Consider the following 19,869-nt stretch of genomic DNA (forward strand, 5'->3'; position numbering starts at 1 on the left):
CCAGCATTCTCCCTTTCGAAATTTGACACGCCATGTCTTTGGTAAAGAAGCGTACAGGACCCAGTCCAGACAAGGTCAGACCTGAGCACCTGAAGAATCTGCTGCCAGTACTCGTCAATGCACTGGCTCGGCTCTTCACACGCTACCTGTCTGAATGAAAAGTCCCATCCCAAAGGAAAATCAGCAGGACTGTCCTGTTGTACAAGAAGGGAGACATCCACCACATCAGCAACTATTGCCCGATCTGCCTGTTGTCCATCCTCTACAAGTTATTCACTCAAGTTATCCTGAATACGATTAGCAGAACACTAGACGAAGGACAGTCATGCGAGCAAGCCGGGTTCTGAAAAGGATTCAGCACGATCGACCATATCCACACAGTGACCAAGCTTGAGGTTTCATTGAGGTTTCTTGAGAGTTCAAGATGATGCTCCTTTCAGCACACATCTCCCATGATGGCCTCTCAGTGTCTGTATTGCATGCTATAATGCCAAAAAGTAGAGAGGGAGTATGGGAATATTGTATGCCATGGAGACAGGGGGAGGGTGGTACAGGGGGAGTATACCAGGAATATTAGTGGTGGGGAATGTGCACTGGTGGAGGGATGGGTGTTTGATCATTGTGTGATTGTAACCCAAACATGAAAGCTTGTACTATCTCAAAGTGATTCAATGAAATTGAAAAAAAAAATGCCCCTCCATCTAACATTCATCAATTTGAAGAAGACCTTTAATTCTGTTGAGACTGAAGTGGTCATCGAAGCCCTAGCCAAAAAGGGTGTTCAAACTCAGTACATCAGGGTCCTCTGTGAGCTGTATTACGGATTCACCACTAGGATCTCACCATTCTACAAGGAAGTGATCATTGATGTAAAGAGAGGGGTTTATCAAAGTGATACCATTTCACTGAAACTCTTCAGTGGCACCCTTGAGAACGTCATGCGATGACTGGAATGGGAGGAAATGGGAGTGAAGACAGACGGTCAGCAACTACACCACCTCCTCTTTGCTGATGACATCATTCTCATAACACCAAACATCAGCCAAGCGGCATGAATGCTGACCAACTTCGACCGTGAATGTGGAAAGGTTGGACTGCAGCTGAATCTCATGAAGACAACATTCATGAGAAACGGACTAGCTCCTGATGTTCCATTTGCTCTCAATGAAACAAACATCTCCGAATGCAGCAGTTATGTGTACCTAGGTCGAGAACTCAACATGACGAACGACCTGGCACCTGAGCTGTGCAGGAGGAAGAGAGTGGCGTGGAATGCCTTCATGAGCATCGAAGAAGTTGTTAAAAGGACAAAGAACTTCCGGCTCTGGGCACATCTTTTCGACTCCACTGTTCTTCCTTCACTAACATACACCTCAGAGACCTGGGCCCTACAAAAACAGGATGAGAACGCTATTCGGGTATCCCAAAGAGGAAATGAAAGAGCTATGCTTGGAGTATCACATTTCACTCAAGTGATAGAAGGAATCCAGAGTTCTGACTTCCATCAATGATCAAGAATCAGGGATGCTGTCTCGTTTGCCAAGGCACTGAAAATCAGATGGGCCAAACACGTAATGCGATTTGGAGACGACTGCTGGACTAGAGCTGTTACCGACTGGATTCCATAGGACATCAGAAGAACGCCTGGTCATCCATCTATGACATGGTCAGACTTCCTCATCAAGACCCTGAACAAACGGTTTGAGGCTCTTCGTGTTCCTGGAGCAAGCAGACACCATTGGGCTACACTAGCACGTGACAGGGACAACTGGTGCCTGCTCAAGAAAATCGATGAGCAACGGGATGACAAGTGATACAAGTGATATTTCTGTCACTGCTCTAAGTTGTTTTATCAAGTTGCTTTTTTAAAAAACCTTTTCTGTATGTTTATACTTCCTTTAAATCTAGATAAAATTTCCTCTGAATCTAATAGTCATTCCTTGGGTGCCAGAGAAAATGCAAAGCTCAATGTGCTTGCCTTGCCCTTGGCTGACCCTGGTTCAAGCCCTGGCCCCAACACTATGGAGTGACTTCTGAAGAGTTCTGGGTGTGATACTAAAAACAACCAAAACAGGACAAAAATTATATATCCTTTTTAGGAACACTTCCACATATCAACATGAAAATCATTACAAATTCTAAGGCAGAAGAAATCAGTGAACCAAGGTAAGACCGACTGGTTTAGGGGGTAATTTTCTTCCTCTTTCCTCTAAGTTATGAAAACATCACCAAGACAACCGAAAGTGGTGAAGAATGGGCCTCCAAGGATGTCACTGTGGCATTCGGATTGTTCCAAGGTAAGTCAATCAAGGTCCTGCACATTTAAGAGGAATGGGGAGGAAGGTGCAATTCATGCTCAGGCCCAGCAGAGCTTCCCAGAGGCTTGGGAGCTACCAGGGCTAAGCCATCAGGGCCCCCGGGACCACAGAGAACTCCAGGCACTTCAGAGCAAGGACACACTCCAGCCCTTTGAGATCTCTCCAAACCCAAGAGAAACTTTCAGCACCAACACCCCCACCCTCGCCCCCTCCACACACACACACACACACACACACACACACACACACACACACACACACACACACACACACCTTATCTACATAGAAGGGTGAAAATTGAGGCACTGAATGAAAGTCATGCTCCAAGTAACTCCCCCAAATCAGGGTATTTTAATAAAAATCCTAATATGAAGGATTTAAAAAAAAAAAAAAGATGGGGCTGGAACGATAGCACAGAGGGTGGGACATTTGCCTTGCACGTGGCAGACCCGGGTTCAATTCCCAGCATCCCATAGGGTCCTCTGAGTACTGCCAGAAATAAAATCCTGAATGCAGAGCCAGGAGTAAGCCCTGAGCATCGCCGGGTGTGACCCAAAAACAAGAAAGAAAGAAAGAAAGAAAGAAAGAAAGAAAGAAAGAAAGAAAGAAAGAAAGAAAGAAAGAAAGAAAGAAAGAAAGAAAGAAAGAAAGAAAGAAAGAAAGAAAGAAAGAAAGAAAGAAAGAAAGAAAGAAAGAAAGAAAGAAAGAAAGAAAGAAAGAAAGAAAGAAAGAAAGAGAATTGGGGCATTGTCCAAATTTTGGATTATCTTCAGAAATGACCTTTCTGTTGGGGAAGCCTCATCTCCCTGGGGGAGTGGGGGCAGAGACAGTTTGTCATCTCCCTGGGGGAGTGGGGGCAGAGACAGTGAGTCCCCCCATCCCCCTCACTCCAATGCAGGTTCTCTCTACAGATGTAATTAAACTTGTTCTTCTCTCCACGTAATCTGTCTGATGCTCATTTGATTGCTCAAGCAGCCAGAGAATAACACAGAATGGTAGTGGGGAATTTCTTCTCTGCATCAAAGGCTGCCAACCAAACTAAAAATAATGTAACAAAAACAGCCAGAAATCGAATTCAGGGCCTCACACGTGCAAGACAAGTGCCTTAGTGCTGAGCCACCCTGACCCCGACAGTCTTCATTTGGAGAATCTGTTTAATAATTTAGAGAAGGATGTTAAGCATTAAACATTTGAACTGTGCTCTGAGGAAAATGGGCAGTGCAGTTCACCATTTTCAGTCATTTACAAGCCTACATAGTCAGTCTGCTTTACAGCTTCTTCTGAATTAAAAAAAGAGCCTTTTGCTGGTGGTGGTAATGCCGGGGAAGGAACCTTGGCCCTCGTACATGCAAGGCAAACGCCCTGCCCAAAGCCATACCTGGCCATCAGTGTCTTCTTTGGGGCAGGGGTGGGGTGGTGGGTCTTTCAGTGATTCTCAGTCACCTGGTGCAGCAGGTCAATGCTGATGCCTGAGAATAAGGCGCTGCTCAAGTCTCATGATAACAGAAGGGACCTGGGCCACCTCGCCAGGGCAATACCCAGCAAAGCCTGGGGGACCATGTGGTGCCAGGGACAGAACCAGGTTCAACTGCATTCAGGCAAGCACCTTCACCCTAGCACTGTCGCTCAGCCGCAGATTTTCTTTAACATTAATAAGTTGGAAGATCAGTAACAAAAGTTAGAGCTCATGAAGAGACATGAGGTTTTTTCATTTGTTAAACCAATTATACTTTAAATTATAACTAAGTTTGGCATTCTGCTTCTTTCCTAAACTTGCAGGTCATTTTGAGTGAGTGAGTCACTTAAAATGTGCTATACTTTCCTCATTCATAAAATAACAGACTAGGGGAGCTGGAGCGATAGCACAGCGGGCATGCGGCCAACCTGGGTTCAATTCCCAGCATCCCATATGGTCCCCTGAGTGCAGAGCCAGGAGTAACCCTTGTGCATCGCTGGGTGTGACCCAAAAAGCCAAAAAAAATTTTTTTTTAAATAACAGACTAGGATTAAGCAATCTTCAGAAAATGACCAGATCCTTTAATTCTCTCTCCCATTTAAACCTACTTTTAACCAACCAACAAAGAAATATAGAAGCATACTGGCAGAGTTGGTTTCTGAGCCCTGTGCTCTCTAAAATCGTCCCAGATCATTGCCAAAGATCATCCTGCTCATATGCTCACAAATATGCAAGACGAGGCCATCTCCATCCTTCAGGAGAAAACTCACCGAGAGCTTCCTCACTTACTTGCACACTTGCCCTGTACAGCCCAAATCCACATCTCTTTTTCCTTCAGACAGTTGGTAATAAGCTTTTTTTTTTTCCCTGGCTCGGAGCTCAATGATCACTCCTGACAGGGCTGGAGGGACTGTCTGTGGTGGTGGGGCTGGAACCCCAGTTGACATGTGCAAACACCTACTCGCTGTACTATTACTCCAACCCTGATCATGAGCATTTACCTAGTGTAAGAGTTCGCATAAAATAACCTCCTGAATAATTAAAGTTAATCTTTCACCATATTATTAAATTCCCAGGCTAGATCTCCAAACTGGGGAGATACAGCAGAGGAGACCTGTTTTCTCTAAAAACAAAATAATGCAAAATTAAAAAAGAAAAAAACCCTCACGTCAAGGTTAACGTATGAGGACACTTACTATAATATAATTGTTCCATGAACTTTTTAAGTGCAAAAATATTGATGACGTTGTGGAAGTAACATACAAGTGAAGTTCCGATTTCTTTTTCTTGTTTGTGTTGTTCTGCGGAGGGAAGGCCGGGGAGGAATTTCCTAAGTAAAACTCATTTCCGTTCCCATTGCACTTGAAAGGGATTTCGCTGAGAGAGTCTTTGTGACCTGGAAGTCCCTGGGGTGCTTTTGTGTTTGCTGGGCGAGATGGCACAGTGACAGCCTTGCCAGGGGCTGATGCGGGCTGACAGCTCCTCCTGGAGGGCTGCGGCAAGGGCCGGGGGGCACTGTGGTCCTGAGGGAAGGGCTTCTGGGGGTCTCCAGGAGAACGGAGCGAGGCGTCCGCCGCCCGGGCTGTGCTGTGCTCTTGGTACCTGCCAGGGAGAATGTAGCATTAAACTTAGCACTGAGAAGGAGCGAAAAGAACCCAAAAGCCCAATTGCAGCAGAATTCAGAGGTAAATGTCTTCACGTGAAAGGAAGGTTTTTCACACAGCCCTGATATTTCCATTAAAAGCACTTTTTATTCTGGTCTTGAAAATGGATTATTCTTTCTTTTTGTCTTTTTAATAGATCCTAGAAAGAAAAACCTAGTCACATGGAGCTATGAAGGAGGAAAACGTTAAGGATATTTTCTTGGTTTTATCCCATGCAAAATACTCCCCCCAATTTTTCCGATTGATTCCGGATCAAAAGGAATTAAGAACTGGACTTGAAAGCCCACAAATTCCTCTGGGCATGGCTGTTGAGAATGTAAAGAATGTCCCGTTTTTCCCTTATCTTGTCCTTTTCCCTCCAAGCCTATACAAGGAAGACAGCACGTACACAGAACCCTTTACCCAGCCTCCCTTTAGATTCACAGAAGATACACTGCAGCATGCATGCGCCAAAGAACTTGTCCACAACAGAATTTACGGGCCAGCCTGGCGCCCCCCAGTCTACAATCTGCTCCTTCTAACTTTTAGGATTTTGTTCTGCTTGAGGGGCATACCTGGTGGTACACTCTATGGTGCCGGGGGTTGAATCCAGACTGACTACATGCAAGGCAAGTAACCTACCCATTGTTCTATCTCTTCGGCCCCCTCACTGCCCTTTTGAAAGTCTTGTTCTTTTTCTTCATAGGACTCTGCAGGCAAGATGGCTGTCAAAGACACGAATTCACCACTTTCTAACTTCCCAGCTTGTTCTTTCAGCTCCTTCTCTCCTGTCACTGCCTCTCAGTTTTGAGGGGCCCCCTGAGTAGCAGTGGACACAGAGCTCCCCACAGAACTGAACTGGTGCGGCACATTATTTAGAATTTTTGGGTCCCATGGTTTACCATCTTGGTTCCGTCCACAACCTACTTCTCTCCTCCACACAAGGAAGGCAGCTGCAGAGGTTAGGGAGTCCCAGCAGATGACAAGATCTAGCAGGCCGTGATGGCCAGACATTCCCAACACATGTATTTTGTCATGTGGATCATTCCATGTTAAAACAAACAAGGTCCTTCAGGTTCAAGAGAAACTTTTAAACCATCTCTTTAACTACAGCGAAGAATGAAAATGGCGGGGGTGGGGGGTCCCAGAATTAAGATGTTTACTTACTTTTAGAACAACCTATCAATATGCAGGACAAATATGTAATCATTGCACAGTGTGATTTTTTTTTTAATGGGAGAAACAGTTTGTTTTTTTGGTTTTTGAACTACACCCAGCCATGCTCAGGGCCTTCTCCCGGCTCTGGGCTCAGGGCTCAGGGATCAAACCAGAGCCGTCCGTGTGCAAGGCAAGTGCTGTACTGTCTGTGTTATATCTTGGGCCCTATGTGGATTGTTTCTTTAGTGCTCAGGGATCATCACTCCGGGTGCTAGCGAGACCATAGGCGGTGCCGGGGATCAAACCTGATGTCAGCTCCCTGCAAGACAAGTGCCTTCGCCCCCATACTATCTTTTCAGCTCCAGAAAAAAAATTATTTTAATTTTTTTTAATTTTTAAGTTGTTCATAATAATTTATTATATTTAATATTATAACACCAATCCCAACACCATTACACCATCCCACTGACTTTTTGTGACTTTGTGATCTTCCTTTACTGAGCTATTTCCAAACTTAGATGAACTCTTGGGACAAGAAAACAAAAACAGGGAACCTGGGATAGCTCAGCACTGCAGCACCTTGCAGGTGGGAGACCTTAAATTCCATCTCCAGCAGCACCCCATGTGTGTATGCAATCCTGCAGCATTGCTTTTGGGGATCCCCAGAACCATAATTGTGTGTTAGCTCCAGCAACACACACACACACACACACACACACACGCACGCACGCACACACGAACACAAAGGATGTACGCATCTCAGCTGTGTGACCCTGCTGAGCACTGCAACCAAAAGTGTTTTTCAAGCACCACAAATACAGTAAGGAAAGAACCCAACCAACTGCATGCAACCCAATCATCACAATAATTAAACCAGGAGAAGGGAAAGGCCAAGAAAAAATATAAAATAGTGGCCCGGGAGATGGCTCACTGGTAGAGCATATCCCTAACATATGCAAGGACACAAGTTTGATCCCCAGCACCCCAATATGGCCCCTGCTCCACAGTACTGAGTGCCACAAGCATAGAGGCCAAGCTCTGTCAGTAGTGGCCCCTATACACTACTATTATTTTTAAACTTTAGGGCAAGGGGATGGCTCTCAGGGAAATTATTGGGCACATAATTTGCATACAGAAGACACAGATTTGCTCCCTGGTATCACATAGTCTCCTGAGCACAACTCACAGTGCTCAGGAGCCAGCAGTGATACCTGAGCATTGAATACCCCCTATTGCCACCCAGTACCACCGAGTATGACCCCCCAAATAAAACTAAAACCAAAAACGGGTTTGTATGGTACTGGGATCAAACCCAGGGTCTCATTCATGCAAGACAAGCAGTTTACCACTAAGCCACATCCTAGCCCCTAAAACTTTAATAATCGCAACAGATACAAATAAATAAATTGGGGCTGGAGCGATAGCACAGCAGGTAGGGCGTTTGCCTTGCACGCGGCTGACCCAGGTTCGATTCCCAGCATCCCATATGGTCCCCTGAGCGCCACCAGAGATAATTCCTGAGTACAGAGCCAGGAGTAACCCCTGTGCATCGCCTGGTGTGACCCAAAAAGCAGAAAAATTAATTAATTAATTAATTAATTAATTAACAGTAGTATTTTATTTGTTTCAGGGCCATGTTCGGCTGTCCTTAGAGATTACTCTTGGGTCCCTGCTTGAACTTGGGGCCTGTGCTCCACCCGCTGGGCCATCTCTCCACCCAACAAAGAAAAAAACTTTTTTAAAAAAGCAAAAGCCTGAAAAGCTGCTTTTTGGAGGATGTGTGACAGCCCCTCTCTGAGAGAAATCATCTTGCTCCATTCTTTGGGCTTTGATTGGGCCAAGACTGAGTCTCAGGACTCCCTGGGTTCTGAGAAGGGCCTCGGACCCAGGCGGGGCAGAGCTGGTCAGCAGAGGCTGGGTGACATAGCCCTCCTCGACCTGTATCATTTTCCTCCTCGTTACCTTACTTAACGCACCCCCCAGGGATGATTCTCAGTCTTCTCTGTACGTTCAGTGTGTGTTCACTGGATATTCCTCAGCTGTGTATTCTTCATTTTCTCCCTCAAAATATGCATGATTTGGGGCCGGAGCGATAGCACAGCGGGTAGGGCGTTTGCCTTGCACGTGGCCGACCCGGGTTCGATCCCCGGCATCCCATATGATCCCCCAAGCACCGCCAGGAGTAATTCCTGAGTGCAAAGCCAGGAGTAACCCCTGAGCATCGCTGGGTGTGACCCAAAAAGAAAAAAAAATGCATGATTTTTTCTGAAATATTCCCAAAGATGTATAAACTATTACATCATTTTTATTCAACATAAAATCGACAGGTAATTCCTTTTTTGTAGCTTATTCTGTAGCTTGGACCGGCCATCCTTAAGCTTTTTCCCCCATAAAGCCCTTCTTGAGGCCAGAGCAATGGTACAGTCGGTGGAGCATTTGCCTGGGTTTGATAACTGGGACCCCATATGGTCCCCCTGGCCCACCAGGAGCGTAGAGACATGAATAAGACCTGACCTAAGTGCGGCCCCAAAACCAAAAATAAATTGATTAATTTAACAAAGCCCCTCTTCTCTCTTCAGTTGTTCCTGACCTTCTCAGGGGGCTCCCAAACAGTGCTCAGGAGTTCCCAGAAGTCATCTGAGGCATTGCATTATTCCGCAAAAACGGTCAGACAGTTCAAGACCATTTCCTCTGATTTTTGGCTAACAACAACAGCTGGTGTGTCGTGTGAGTCACCCTCTCCTCACCATGCCAGTTCCCCTTCTTTCTCCTTGAGGCCCCAGGCCTTTTGTCATTCATTAACTCAGGAGACATACCCAACAGGGTGCAAAATAGGTCAACCCACACCACTTTGGGCTTCTCAGCATATAGAGGAATAATCAAACAAGCACTGGGCAGACTGATAAACAAAAGCAGTAAAAAGGAGTCTATAAATAGCATGTTTACTTCCTGTACACATGGGAGAAACTCAACCAAGCCAAGTGATTCACCAGCACGCTTCCAGAAGCTTCTTTAAACAGACTTAGAGGGCCAGAGAGAAAGCTCAATGGGTGGGAGCACAGGATTTGCATGAAGGTGGTCTGAGTTCCAGCCCTGAAATTACATGCGCCTGACCACACCGGAAGCCCCCCTCAGCAGCCTGCTGGCAGAGCCCCCTAGAGCACCAGCAGGCCCAGACCCCAGGTGGAGATCAGTTGTCCTCCCGGCAGTCCCGGTCAGCAACCACACAAGGTTGCTCTTCGCTACCATACTAAAAAACACCCCCACGGCCCCAGGAGGGCCTTCCATTTTCTGTCCATATGTTGGAAATCCATTGCGTATTCCTCCACTGCTCGTGCTCAACCCCACTCACGAATATGCATGATTTCCTGAGAAACTACTAGATCATAAATCAACTGTGACTTCAGCCTTGCTCTGCTGGTGTCTAAACTAGACCCACACTCCTGTCTTCGAAGTTTGCTCTCTCGAAGGCAGTGCAGGTCAGACAATCTTCCCCACTTAAGTTCTATCAAACCAAACAAACCATTTTCCCATTCAGTTATTCCTGTGCTTTATTGGAGAATTGGGGACCTTCCCTACAGTGCTGGGGAGCTTAGGGCTATACCCAGCAGTGCTAGAGGCCACGTGGTACAGGGAATGGAACCCAGGGCCCGTGCATGTCCCTCTCTAGTCCTTGAGCTGTCTCCCCAGCTCTTGTTCTTATGATTTGGGGGGATTACAGTGGAGACCTCTGTTTGCTGTTGTCGGTTTGGGGGCCACAGCCAGTGGTGCTCAGGAAGGACCTGTGATTTCAAGGTTTAAGTGAGTAGCAAGGGAAGCAGTTCTGCCTTGCAGGTAGCATTCAACAAGGGAGGCTAGCTCCGGGTGGAGTGAGTCTGGAATTTACCTGAATTCTTAGACACCCTACTGGTGTCAGACAATTGCTGACAGCAATGTATGCTGACACAGGCATGTACATGACACATACACACATATCAGAATGTGATGGTCAGGACACAAACTCACATGTCAAAATGACATGTCAGTGTGTGACTCAAGTAAAGTCTCTGAGGGGAAAAGCTCAGCTGCTTCATTTTGCTGGAGAGGAGGTGGGAGGTGGCTGAAGTCCAGAGCTCAGGCCGAGCGTGGACAGGGCCTGGATTTGATCCCCAGCCCCAGCCACACCAGTGGGGGCCTGAAGCACCTCTTCGGGTGACAAGCAACAAAATCAAAAACCAAAATGTGGAAAACACTTGTTTTTAAAAATCAGGAAACCAGCTGCTAAAACAACCCATCTCATAAGAAATTCTTAGAAAATTTATGTTACGGGTACCTGATACTAAATTACTTATTAGAGAAGGATTTTGTTTTTGTTGTGTTTTTTGGGAGTTTGGGGGAGCACACTTGGTTGTGCTCAGGACTTACTCCTGACTCTATGCTCAGGAATTACTCATGGTGGCATTTAGGGGACCATATGGGATGCCGAGAATCAAACCCGGTCAGCTGCGTGTAAGGCAATGCCTTGTCTTCTGGACTGTCCCTCCAGCCTCCGCAGGGCACCTTTCCCCCCCCCCCTTTGGACCACACCCAGCTGTACTCGGGGCTTATATTCCTTGGGGATCACTCCTGGCAGTTGCTCAGGGAACCCTGTGGGATACTGGGAATCTAACTGGGGTCCGCCATGTGCAAGGCAAGCACTGTATTATTACTTTGGCCTCTATCCCAAGTTTTTTTTCTTTTTTTTTGCTTTTTGGGTCATACCTGGTGATGCACAGGGGTTACTCCTGGCTCTGTACTCAGGAATAACCCCTGGGGACAGGGGTTATTCCTGAGTACCATATGGGATGGTACTCAGGGGACCATATGGGATGCTGGGAATCGAACCAGGGTCGGCCACGTGCAAGGCAAACGCCCTACCCGCTGTGCTATCGCTACAGCCCTAGGGCAGCATTTTTATGTTTTAAATTCTACAGGGTTATTAGTGAGAATCGAAGGGGAAAGTCTTGTCCCAGGATTTGATGGAGGGTGATTTGATGAGGGTAATGGCCGATTACCCAGTAACAAACTAACTGATAACTAGCACAAGAAAGCAGCTCAGTCTTTGGTTGGTTCCCTTTTGTCTTTGGTTGTTGGGCTCACACACAGCAGTGCTCGGGGGCTACTCTCAGTGTGTGTTGGGTGGTGGTTGGAGGCAGCGCTCTGAGTACTGGGATTTGAACCCAGGCCTCCTGTATGCAAAGCCTCTGCTCTACACTCAGCCTGTTGATCGATTCCCATGGCCCCACATCTGAACTTTAATAAACCTCACTGAGTGTCACGTGCCGCTGAAGTACTTGACGCATGCACGTGACTCAGCCCTTGCACGTCACCCTGCAGGGTGGGTACAGTTGTGAGTCCATCCTGCCTCTGCAAGGGAGGCCTGGGAAAGGAAATAGGCCAATGCAGAGTCAGGTCTTCAAGTCAACCTGCGGCTATGGAGCCTACGTGCTTATTTGCTCTGCAGGGAGCAACACACAGCTCTCTTTTACATTTTGAGGGCTGGGGTAGGAGTACAGCCTCGCCCTATGACCGTCTGAAGTTACTCCCAGCTCTGTACTCGGGTCACTCCTGGTGATGCTGGGAGATCAGGTGGTCTCAGGGATCAAACCAGAGTCTGCCACATGCAAAGCAGTCACCTTATATAGCTTCCTTTTTCTACTTTCTGCCAAGAAATACTTTTTCTTAGAGAAAAGTATAATGTTCCCCATCTTGGTCATTATCCACTCCGCTTCTCCTATTTTGTTAATTATGTGCCACACACTCTCATTTCATTAGGATGCCAAACTAATCAGCTCTAATTCTGCTTATTAAATGGGTCATTTTCTCCCGATTCTCATCTTTTACTCATCATGCACTGTAGCTAGAAAATTTGCTTATGGGACCCAGAAAGAGAGCTCAATGGGATGAACACATGCTTTGCTTTCAGGAAATCCGGAGTTGATTTTTGAACACTAGGATTAATTACTGAGCATAGAGCTGAGATAGCCTCTGAGCACTGTAGGGTGTGATTCAAAACAAAATAAATGCCAAAACAAAACTGCTTTTACAGTTCCATTAACCAACTATCAGGAAAAGCTATAGCGAGATGGAAAATCAGAGCAAAATACACCTGAATAAGGGAAACGTATTACCATTAATCTTTTCCTTCATGGATTGTTCAAGACAAATTCAATAAAATTTATATTAATCTTAATCTGTGCTGGCATTGTAAAAGTTCTGAGCTCCGTTATCAATATTTTGCGTTTTTCTTTTTTTTCTTGAACTCAGAACATTTGGTAAATCTTCTGCAAACTCGTCATTCCCCTACACACACACACACACACACACACACACACACACACACACACACACACACACACACACCATTTCATGCGTAAGGAACCCTGAAGATTACATGCTTAAGATCATATGCTTTTTCCTAAAAGAAAATTTTAGTGAAATATCTACTTGGATTTTCTGTAAGATGAGTATGTGCAACTACCGGCTAATGAAGAGAGAGAAAAGCAAGTTCTGAATCACATTATCAGAGATCACTCATCAGCTTTCTCTCGCTTAGGTGTGAAAAGGCCTTTGTTTACTATTACCCTGAAAAGATACGTTAAGTCTGACTCCCCAGATAATCGTATACTTCTTATGACCTGCAGCTTCTCATAATTAGGCATAAAACTTTACACCTTGGAGGCATTCAAGGCTCTGTACATAACATTCTTCAGTCCTCTAATTAGTGTCTTCCACCCGAGCCTGTCTTGTTTATACTTTTGACTGAAATGTTTAATTACAGATATGACAGTGCTAGAAAATGATGGATAGCAAACTTTAGAATTATTCTCAGTTCCTGGACCACATTCAGCGTTAATCACGGGCTGCTCTGGTGGTGCACAGGAGACCAAGGGGTGCCATCATCCTTGGGAGTTAGGGTTAAAAATATGGACTGAAGAAGACACCAACGCTCAGACCACAGCAGGTGGCAGGGGTGGGGATGGAGGAGTTAGTCAGAGACACGTCACTCGCCCAGGTGAAAGCTGACAGTGGATTGTACTGGGTATTGTCAGTGAGAGTAAGGCAAACTTTGTACCTTAGGGACATATAAAGGTAGTGTGGTGGGTAAGGCACTTGCCATGCACGCAGCGGATCCAAGTTCGATCCCCAGCACTGCATATGGTTCCTTGAGCACTACCAGAAGTGATTCCTGAGCAGAGTCAAGAATAAACCGTGACACCTCAGACGGGAGCAGGCATCCTCTTTCCGCCTGCCCCAGAGGAGCCCCGGCAGCCACAAACCTCCAGAAGCCAAGTGCCACCACCCTCATAGCTGATCTTCACAGGCTCGTCCTAGGCCCCTCACGCAAGAGAACAAATCCGCTGAAAAACCCAGGTATGCAGGACCAGTGACTGAAAACACCAAGCCTCAAGGGGCCGGGACTGGGCCACCCCTTCCATCTCCCCACCCTTCTGGGGTCCCAGCTGTCATGCCCTCAAACTGCCTCCAGGTGCCAGTTAAGCACATTAACAGCCATGATCCAGAGACTCACAAAGAAATCTCAGAAGTGAGCAGCTCGCTGCAGAGATGTTTCGGACCCCAATTATTTAAAATTTTAGAATTCCAGGCAAAAGTGGCTGCATGACATCTCATACTTAAAAAAAAAAAACATTTTTGTTGAATCATATACCCTTATAGACATCCATACTGTTAATAACAAGCAATACAAAATAAATTATCCAGCATGTGCTTGTGGGGCAGGCTTGAGTGGTGGTGGGAAAATTCAAAATAATGGTGGCGGGAAGGTGTAATTGGTGTTGAAATATTGAATGTAATCAATTATTGTGAAACACTTTATGAAAATAAAAATAATTAATTTTTAAAAATTAAATTAGTTAATTAAAAAATTAAAAATACATTTAATAAACCCTGAACATAGCCACAATCCCCCTAACCCCCACACACAGAGTTAGGTGTAGAACTCAGGATCTTAATCATTCAGAAACAAAAGAACTTTCTGTAGGTTGGACTACAGAATTGCACCGGAATTCTTGGACCTAACTCACAGATTGTTGAGTCCTGTTCCTAAAGCTGAGGTTTCAGTGGTCTGGAGCAGAATCCAGGAGTCCACATTTCCCAGTCTCCCTGGGCACAATGACAATGCAGGCGTGGAGACAATGATCGGACCATGATCTCAGGCCATCTTTCTTCCCTTTATTCCAGATTGGGCCAAGCATCACAGGAAGTGACCCTGAGCCACCACCACCTCCACCAAGCAGACAACAATTCCCAGTTCCGTAAGACCAATCTTTAGGCAGTACTGGGGTTCGGACCTGGGACTCCAGCATGCAAAGCATGTGCTGGCCCTCTGGGCTCCCCGCAACCTTTCTTCCTGCTTTATCCTCACTACCATCCATGATTCCTCTCTTCATTCCTTACTGTGGATCCTACAGATCTCCCCTCTTCAAAAAATTGTTGTTTCCTTGGTTTTTGTTTGTTTGTTTGTTTGGAAAGGGCACACCCAGCAGAGCACAGAGCTTACTCCTGGTTCTGTGCTCAGGGATCACTCCTGGTTGGACTTGGAGAACTCTATGTGGTGCTAGGGATAGAACCAGGGTGGGACGCATGCAAAGCAGGCACGTTATCCATGGTACTAAGTCACTGGCTCCTCCTCAATCCAGTTTTAAGTATGCCTATCAGATCATTTCACTATAAAAATGATCTTAACATTCCCAAAACTTTCAAGAATGGTCACATATCCTATGACAGCACTTGTTACCCGAACTTGTAGGGGCTTCCAGAATAAGGACTTGGTGTGATTTCTAAGTTTCTATCTGGTTTGCAGGCCTTAGGTCACTACACTGCTTAGCTTTACTAACACATGTCCCATTTTCCCTGCAATCACAGCATCTCCACATCACTATGTTGTTCCTTTACCAGCTGGCATCTGGTATGCCAACATCTTCCCCACAAGGACTGCTACTTACTCCTCTTGACATCTCTTTGTGTCATTGATTCATTTTGTTTTGTTATTTGGGTGCTACACTCAGCAGTGCTCATGAGTGACTCCTGGCTCTGCACTCAGGGATCATTCCTGGTGGTACTCAGGGAAGCATTATGAAATATTGGGGATGGAGCCTGGGCCAGTCACATGAAAGATAAGTGCCTTACCCATTGAACTATCGCTCTGGCCCCATGCTTATTTCATTCTTTTTTGTTGTGTGGTGGCTTGGGCAGGGGTCTCTCAGGCAGTGAAGAGGGATCCTTGGGTCTGCTCCCAGCCATACTTGATCTATAGGCAGTGGCTCACTGCTGGGACCACCAGAGTGGTGCTCTCCAGCCCTGCAGTGTCTGGGAACATCAGGGCCACCCTGATCATGCTCAAAGGCATCCAGGACCACACCTGGCAGGGCTGAGGAGTTCTCCAGGTCATACCTGAAAGTGCTCAGGGGTCTTGGAGCCACCCAGGGATAATCAGGGGACCATGTTGTATTGGGGATGAAACCTGACTCCAGCATACAAAGCTTGTGCTCCGGACCAGACTCTCTACCTATCTCACTTTACATTTCTTAAAAAGTTTGCTAAAGAAGATTTGCTCAATTAGCACATGTGCTTTACATTTATCTCAATTTGTACAAATATTGCATATCTGCTTGGAATCAGCTACTCAAGGATAAAACTATGCCTTGTTTACCTCTGTATCAATAAGTGTTGTACAATTGAACTTTAACATCTCTGATGTATTCCACTAAAATGAGACAAAATATATGTTAATATTTAACTCAGTGGACTTGAATTTTGAAGAAAGTTATAACATATTTCACACTACTATGACATATGTGGGTGAAGAGAATTAAGTGCAGAACCAACAAAAGAGAAAAATCTTTAAAAACTCAAATTGACAGGGCTGGTGATCTAGATAGTACAGGCGTTAAGGTGCTTGCTTTGTACGTAGCCAGCTCCAGTTGGATCCATGGCACCACATATGGTCTCCTGAGCACCACTAGGAATGATCCCTGAGCACAGAGCCAGGAATGGTCCCTGAGCACATCTAGGTGTGACTCAAACACCTCCCCAATTAAATTGATGGAACAGAGATGGGCCAAAGGGCTGTAGTTCATGTGGGAGCCCCAATTTCTATACCCAGCACCACCTGGTCCCCTGAACATCACACCCCAAGGACCAACATAAGTGCTCCAACACAACAAATGACAAAAGAAATCAAACTAAAACATAAGTTTTGATCAGTAAGCTATAAACATAACTCCACACAACAATCTCACCTGGGGGAGGAAGAGTCATCCAAACTTTTGGGTTCTTTATCTCTCCAGAAGACAGGGTCGTTATTTTCTTCCTTGACTTAAAAAATAAAGTTCACTCATCATTAACTACATAAGTTTATGCATTTTATGAAAAATATGAAGTCCCATTCACTAATTTGACATCAGTGTTCACAAATCCTTCCTTGCAGAAACGTGCAAATCCAAGATTGCAATTTGGGGGTCAGAGAGCTTAGCAGGTTGGGATACATGTTGCTTACTGGAGGCTCAAATTTAAGCCCTGGCACCATAGAGCCCCCCAAACACTTCAGGGAGAATAACTGAGCACAGAGCCAGGAGTATCCCCTGAAAACAACTGAAAAAACAACAATAATAATAAAAATAATTGGTAAGCTGGGCAGCATGATGGAGCAAAAATAACTTTGATGCTGACATTAAAACAAGTGCCTAAGGGGCTGGAAAGATAGTACAGTGGGTAAGGCAACTTGCCTTGATCACTGCTGACCCTGGTTCAATCGCCGGCACTACGTATGGTCCCCTGAGCACAGAGCCAGGAGCAAGCACTGAGCACCAATAGGTGTGGTCCAAATCTTCTATCTCTCCTGAAAAAAAAAACTCAAGTTCTCAAGTTCAGACTCCATGGGCTGGAGAGACAGTACAGGTTGCGTGCAGGCAACCCGGGTTCAATGCCCAATGCCTCAAATATGGTCCTCTGAGCCCACCCGGAGTGATTCCTGAGTGCAGAGTCAGAATGATGGGTGTGGCACAGAAACAAACAACAAAATAAACAAAAGACAAAAAAGAAGTTTTCTATGGAGTTCAGACTTTTATAAAGTATGAAGTATTTCTGAACTTTGTACAGCGTATTTTAAAGTGTAATACTAAGGATGAAACTTCTTCAGAGAATAAAGGAAATAATGAGTAAAAAATGACTCATAATTACTGCCAGAGAGTTATATAATATATATTCGCCATACTTAAGGTAAAGAAAAATCAAAGAACTAATCATAACTTACATCAAAACGTTTTCATACTCTCCATATTGCCTCAGCATATTTTATCTTTTAGGGGTTAATAAGTAAAAACAGTATGTAGTAAGTGTTCTGAACTAGAACCAAGTTTAGATTTCATAACAAGCTAGAGTAGGAGATAAATTTTACTTGAATTTTTGTGGGGGCAGGGACAGGGTGTACTGGGGCTCTGACTCGGGGCTTCACCCATGACAGGCTGTTAGAGAAAATCTGACCAAGAATCAGAAGCAGGATTGAGAGATTAGAGGGAGAACCAAGTTTTATTTAACACATGTGGGCTCAACCTGGCTAACACCAAAATGGATCAAGCCATAAACACGGTTCATACAGAGCTCATATAGGAAGTTAAATACAGGATACACCAATTCAAAGAGAGGAATTTTCTCATCTAACATACAATGATTGCTAGCCTATGTAATATGCTAGCCTATGTATTGGTATAATCAGTGATGGATACTTTCTGTCTCAAGTTCCACACAGACATTCACTGTTTCACCCTATACCGATTCTGCTCAAACAACCAGATGGATCTGCTTTCCACTCTGTTCCTATCATACCTTACAATTCATGACCTATTCGTCTCTACCCAACTCCTAGGATGGGTCATTTAGAGGTTCTGCCTCTTGTTACCAACTTCTACTCCTAATTTTCCCACTGCAAGTCAAATGGTCTTCCTCTGGACTACATTCCAGCCCCTATTTATTTAGTTTGTATTCTCCCCAACCCCGTTCCTTCACTGTTGTTGATGTGGATGTTTTTGATGGGAAGAGCAGGGGTCGCATATATGCCTGGCTGTGGTGCTCACACACTGGTTGCAGAGCTTATCGAGGTCTGCGTCACTTTAGCTGTGCGTGCACCCATGCTCAGCAGGAGTCATACTTCCTGCTGTGTTGCTCACCTTTCTCAGCTGTAGTGATTGCTGGGTGTCAGATCACTAAAAGGGATCTGGTGCCCACCTGGCTTCGGTGAGGCAGAAAATCACTTGCTCCATACATGTGAGAAACCAGGATTTGAACTTGGGACCACATGCTTGCAAGACAGGTGCTCTAAGCCCTGCACTCTTCCTCTGGCCTGGGCTTCTCCTTGCTTGACGAAAAGAAATAATGACCACAATGAATGGAGAGGTTGGGTGGGCTGTTGATAGAAATATTGGGGGGGTGCTTGTTCTGGTTGACACACTAGAGGCCAACTCAGTTCCCTAGAGTCCAGCCTGGCTCATCAGCACTAGAGACCACTCAGGACAAGTGTTCTTGGAGGATCTATGGCATGTTCCTGCCAGCATCTCCCTTCTATGACAAACCTCCTTCCTGTAGTTGTCCATACAAAATACAGAACAGAAAAAAATGACTGTATCCCTTCTACAGAACTAATGATGATAAGCATCAGTGGCCGTCACATACATTTTGCTTGTTTGTTTTGTTTTGGGGTGAAACTTGGTGATAATCAGGGGTGACTACTTAACTCTAGACTAAGAAATTACTCCTGTCAGTGCTCAAGGGACCACCTGGGATGCTGGGAGTGGAACCCAGGTCAGCCACATGCAAGGCAAGTGCCCTATCTGTTGCACTATTGCTCTGGCCCTCACATACATTTCTTCCAAAATCTTAGGAGAGCTTCAAATAGTATGTTTCATGGTGAAATGCCTTTGTAAAATACACAAAAAGCCGACGACATTCAACCACAATCATCTTTGACCACAAGCACTTTCCACTGGGTCTCACTTCCCTCTTGGTGGCAGCAAGAGGAGTCAGAGATTATTGGTTTCTTCTGCCCAGGTTTCCTGAGGTGCTGAGTCATTGTGGGTGTTTTTTGGGCTGTTTTTCTCATAGAGAGTTTTGCAAATCCTTAAAGTTTCTGTTCATTTCATCACCAATTCATTCCTGCCTATGCTGCAGCTAGACCGGCACAGCGATAGGTTCCTGACCCTAGTTGGGCTAATCTCAGCTGAGACTTGGGACATGGGCTCCTGAGAGAGTCTAGAAAGCT

The 19,869-nt window shown here is 45.4% G+C and overlaps 1 protein-coding gene across 1 annotated transcript in view; it reads right to left on the bottom strand.

The window, feature by feature from the left end:
- Positions 1-19,869, bottom strand: part of C10H12orf56 (chromosome 10 C12orf56 homolog) — an 81,008-nt gene that overhangs the window by 30,788 nt on the left and 30,351 nt on the right. The window contains exons 3-4 of the mRNA XM_055118623.1: positions 16,856-16,931; positions 4,971-5,376 (exon numbers count right to left, since the gene is read on the bottom strand). Of these exons, the coding sequence (XP_054974598.1) occupies positions 4,971-5,376; positions 16,856-16,931 (482 nt within the window). The remainder of the gene's footprint in view (positions 1-4,970; positions 5,377-16,855; positions 16,932-19,869) is intronic.

This window comes from Sorex araneus, chromosome 10 (genome assembly GCF_027595985.1).
Source record: "Sorex araneus isolate mSorAra2 chromosome 10, mSorAra2.pri, whole genome shotgun sequence".
In the NCBI taxonomy this organism is placed as follows: Eukaryota; Metazoa; Chordata; class Mammalia; order Eulipotyphla; family Soricidae; genus Sorex; species Sorex araneus.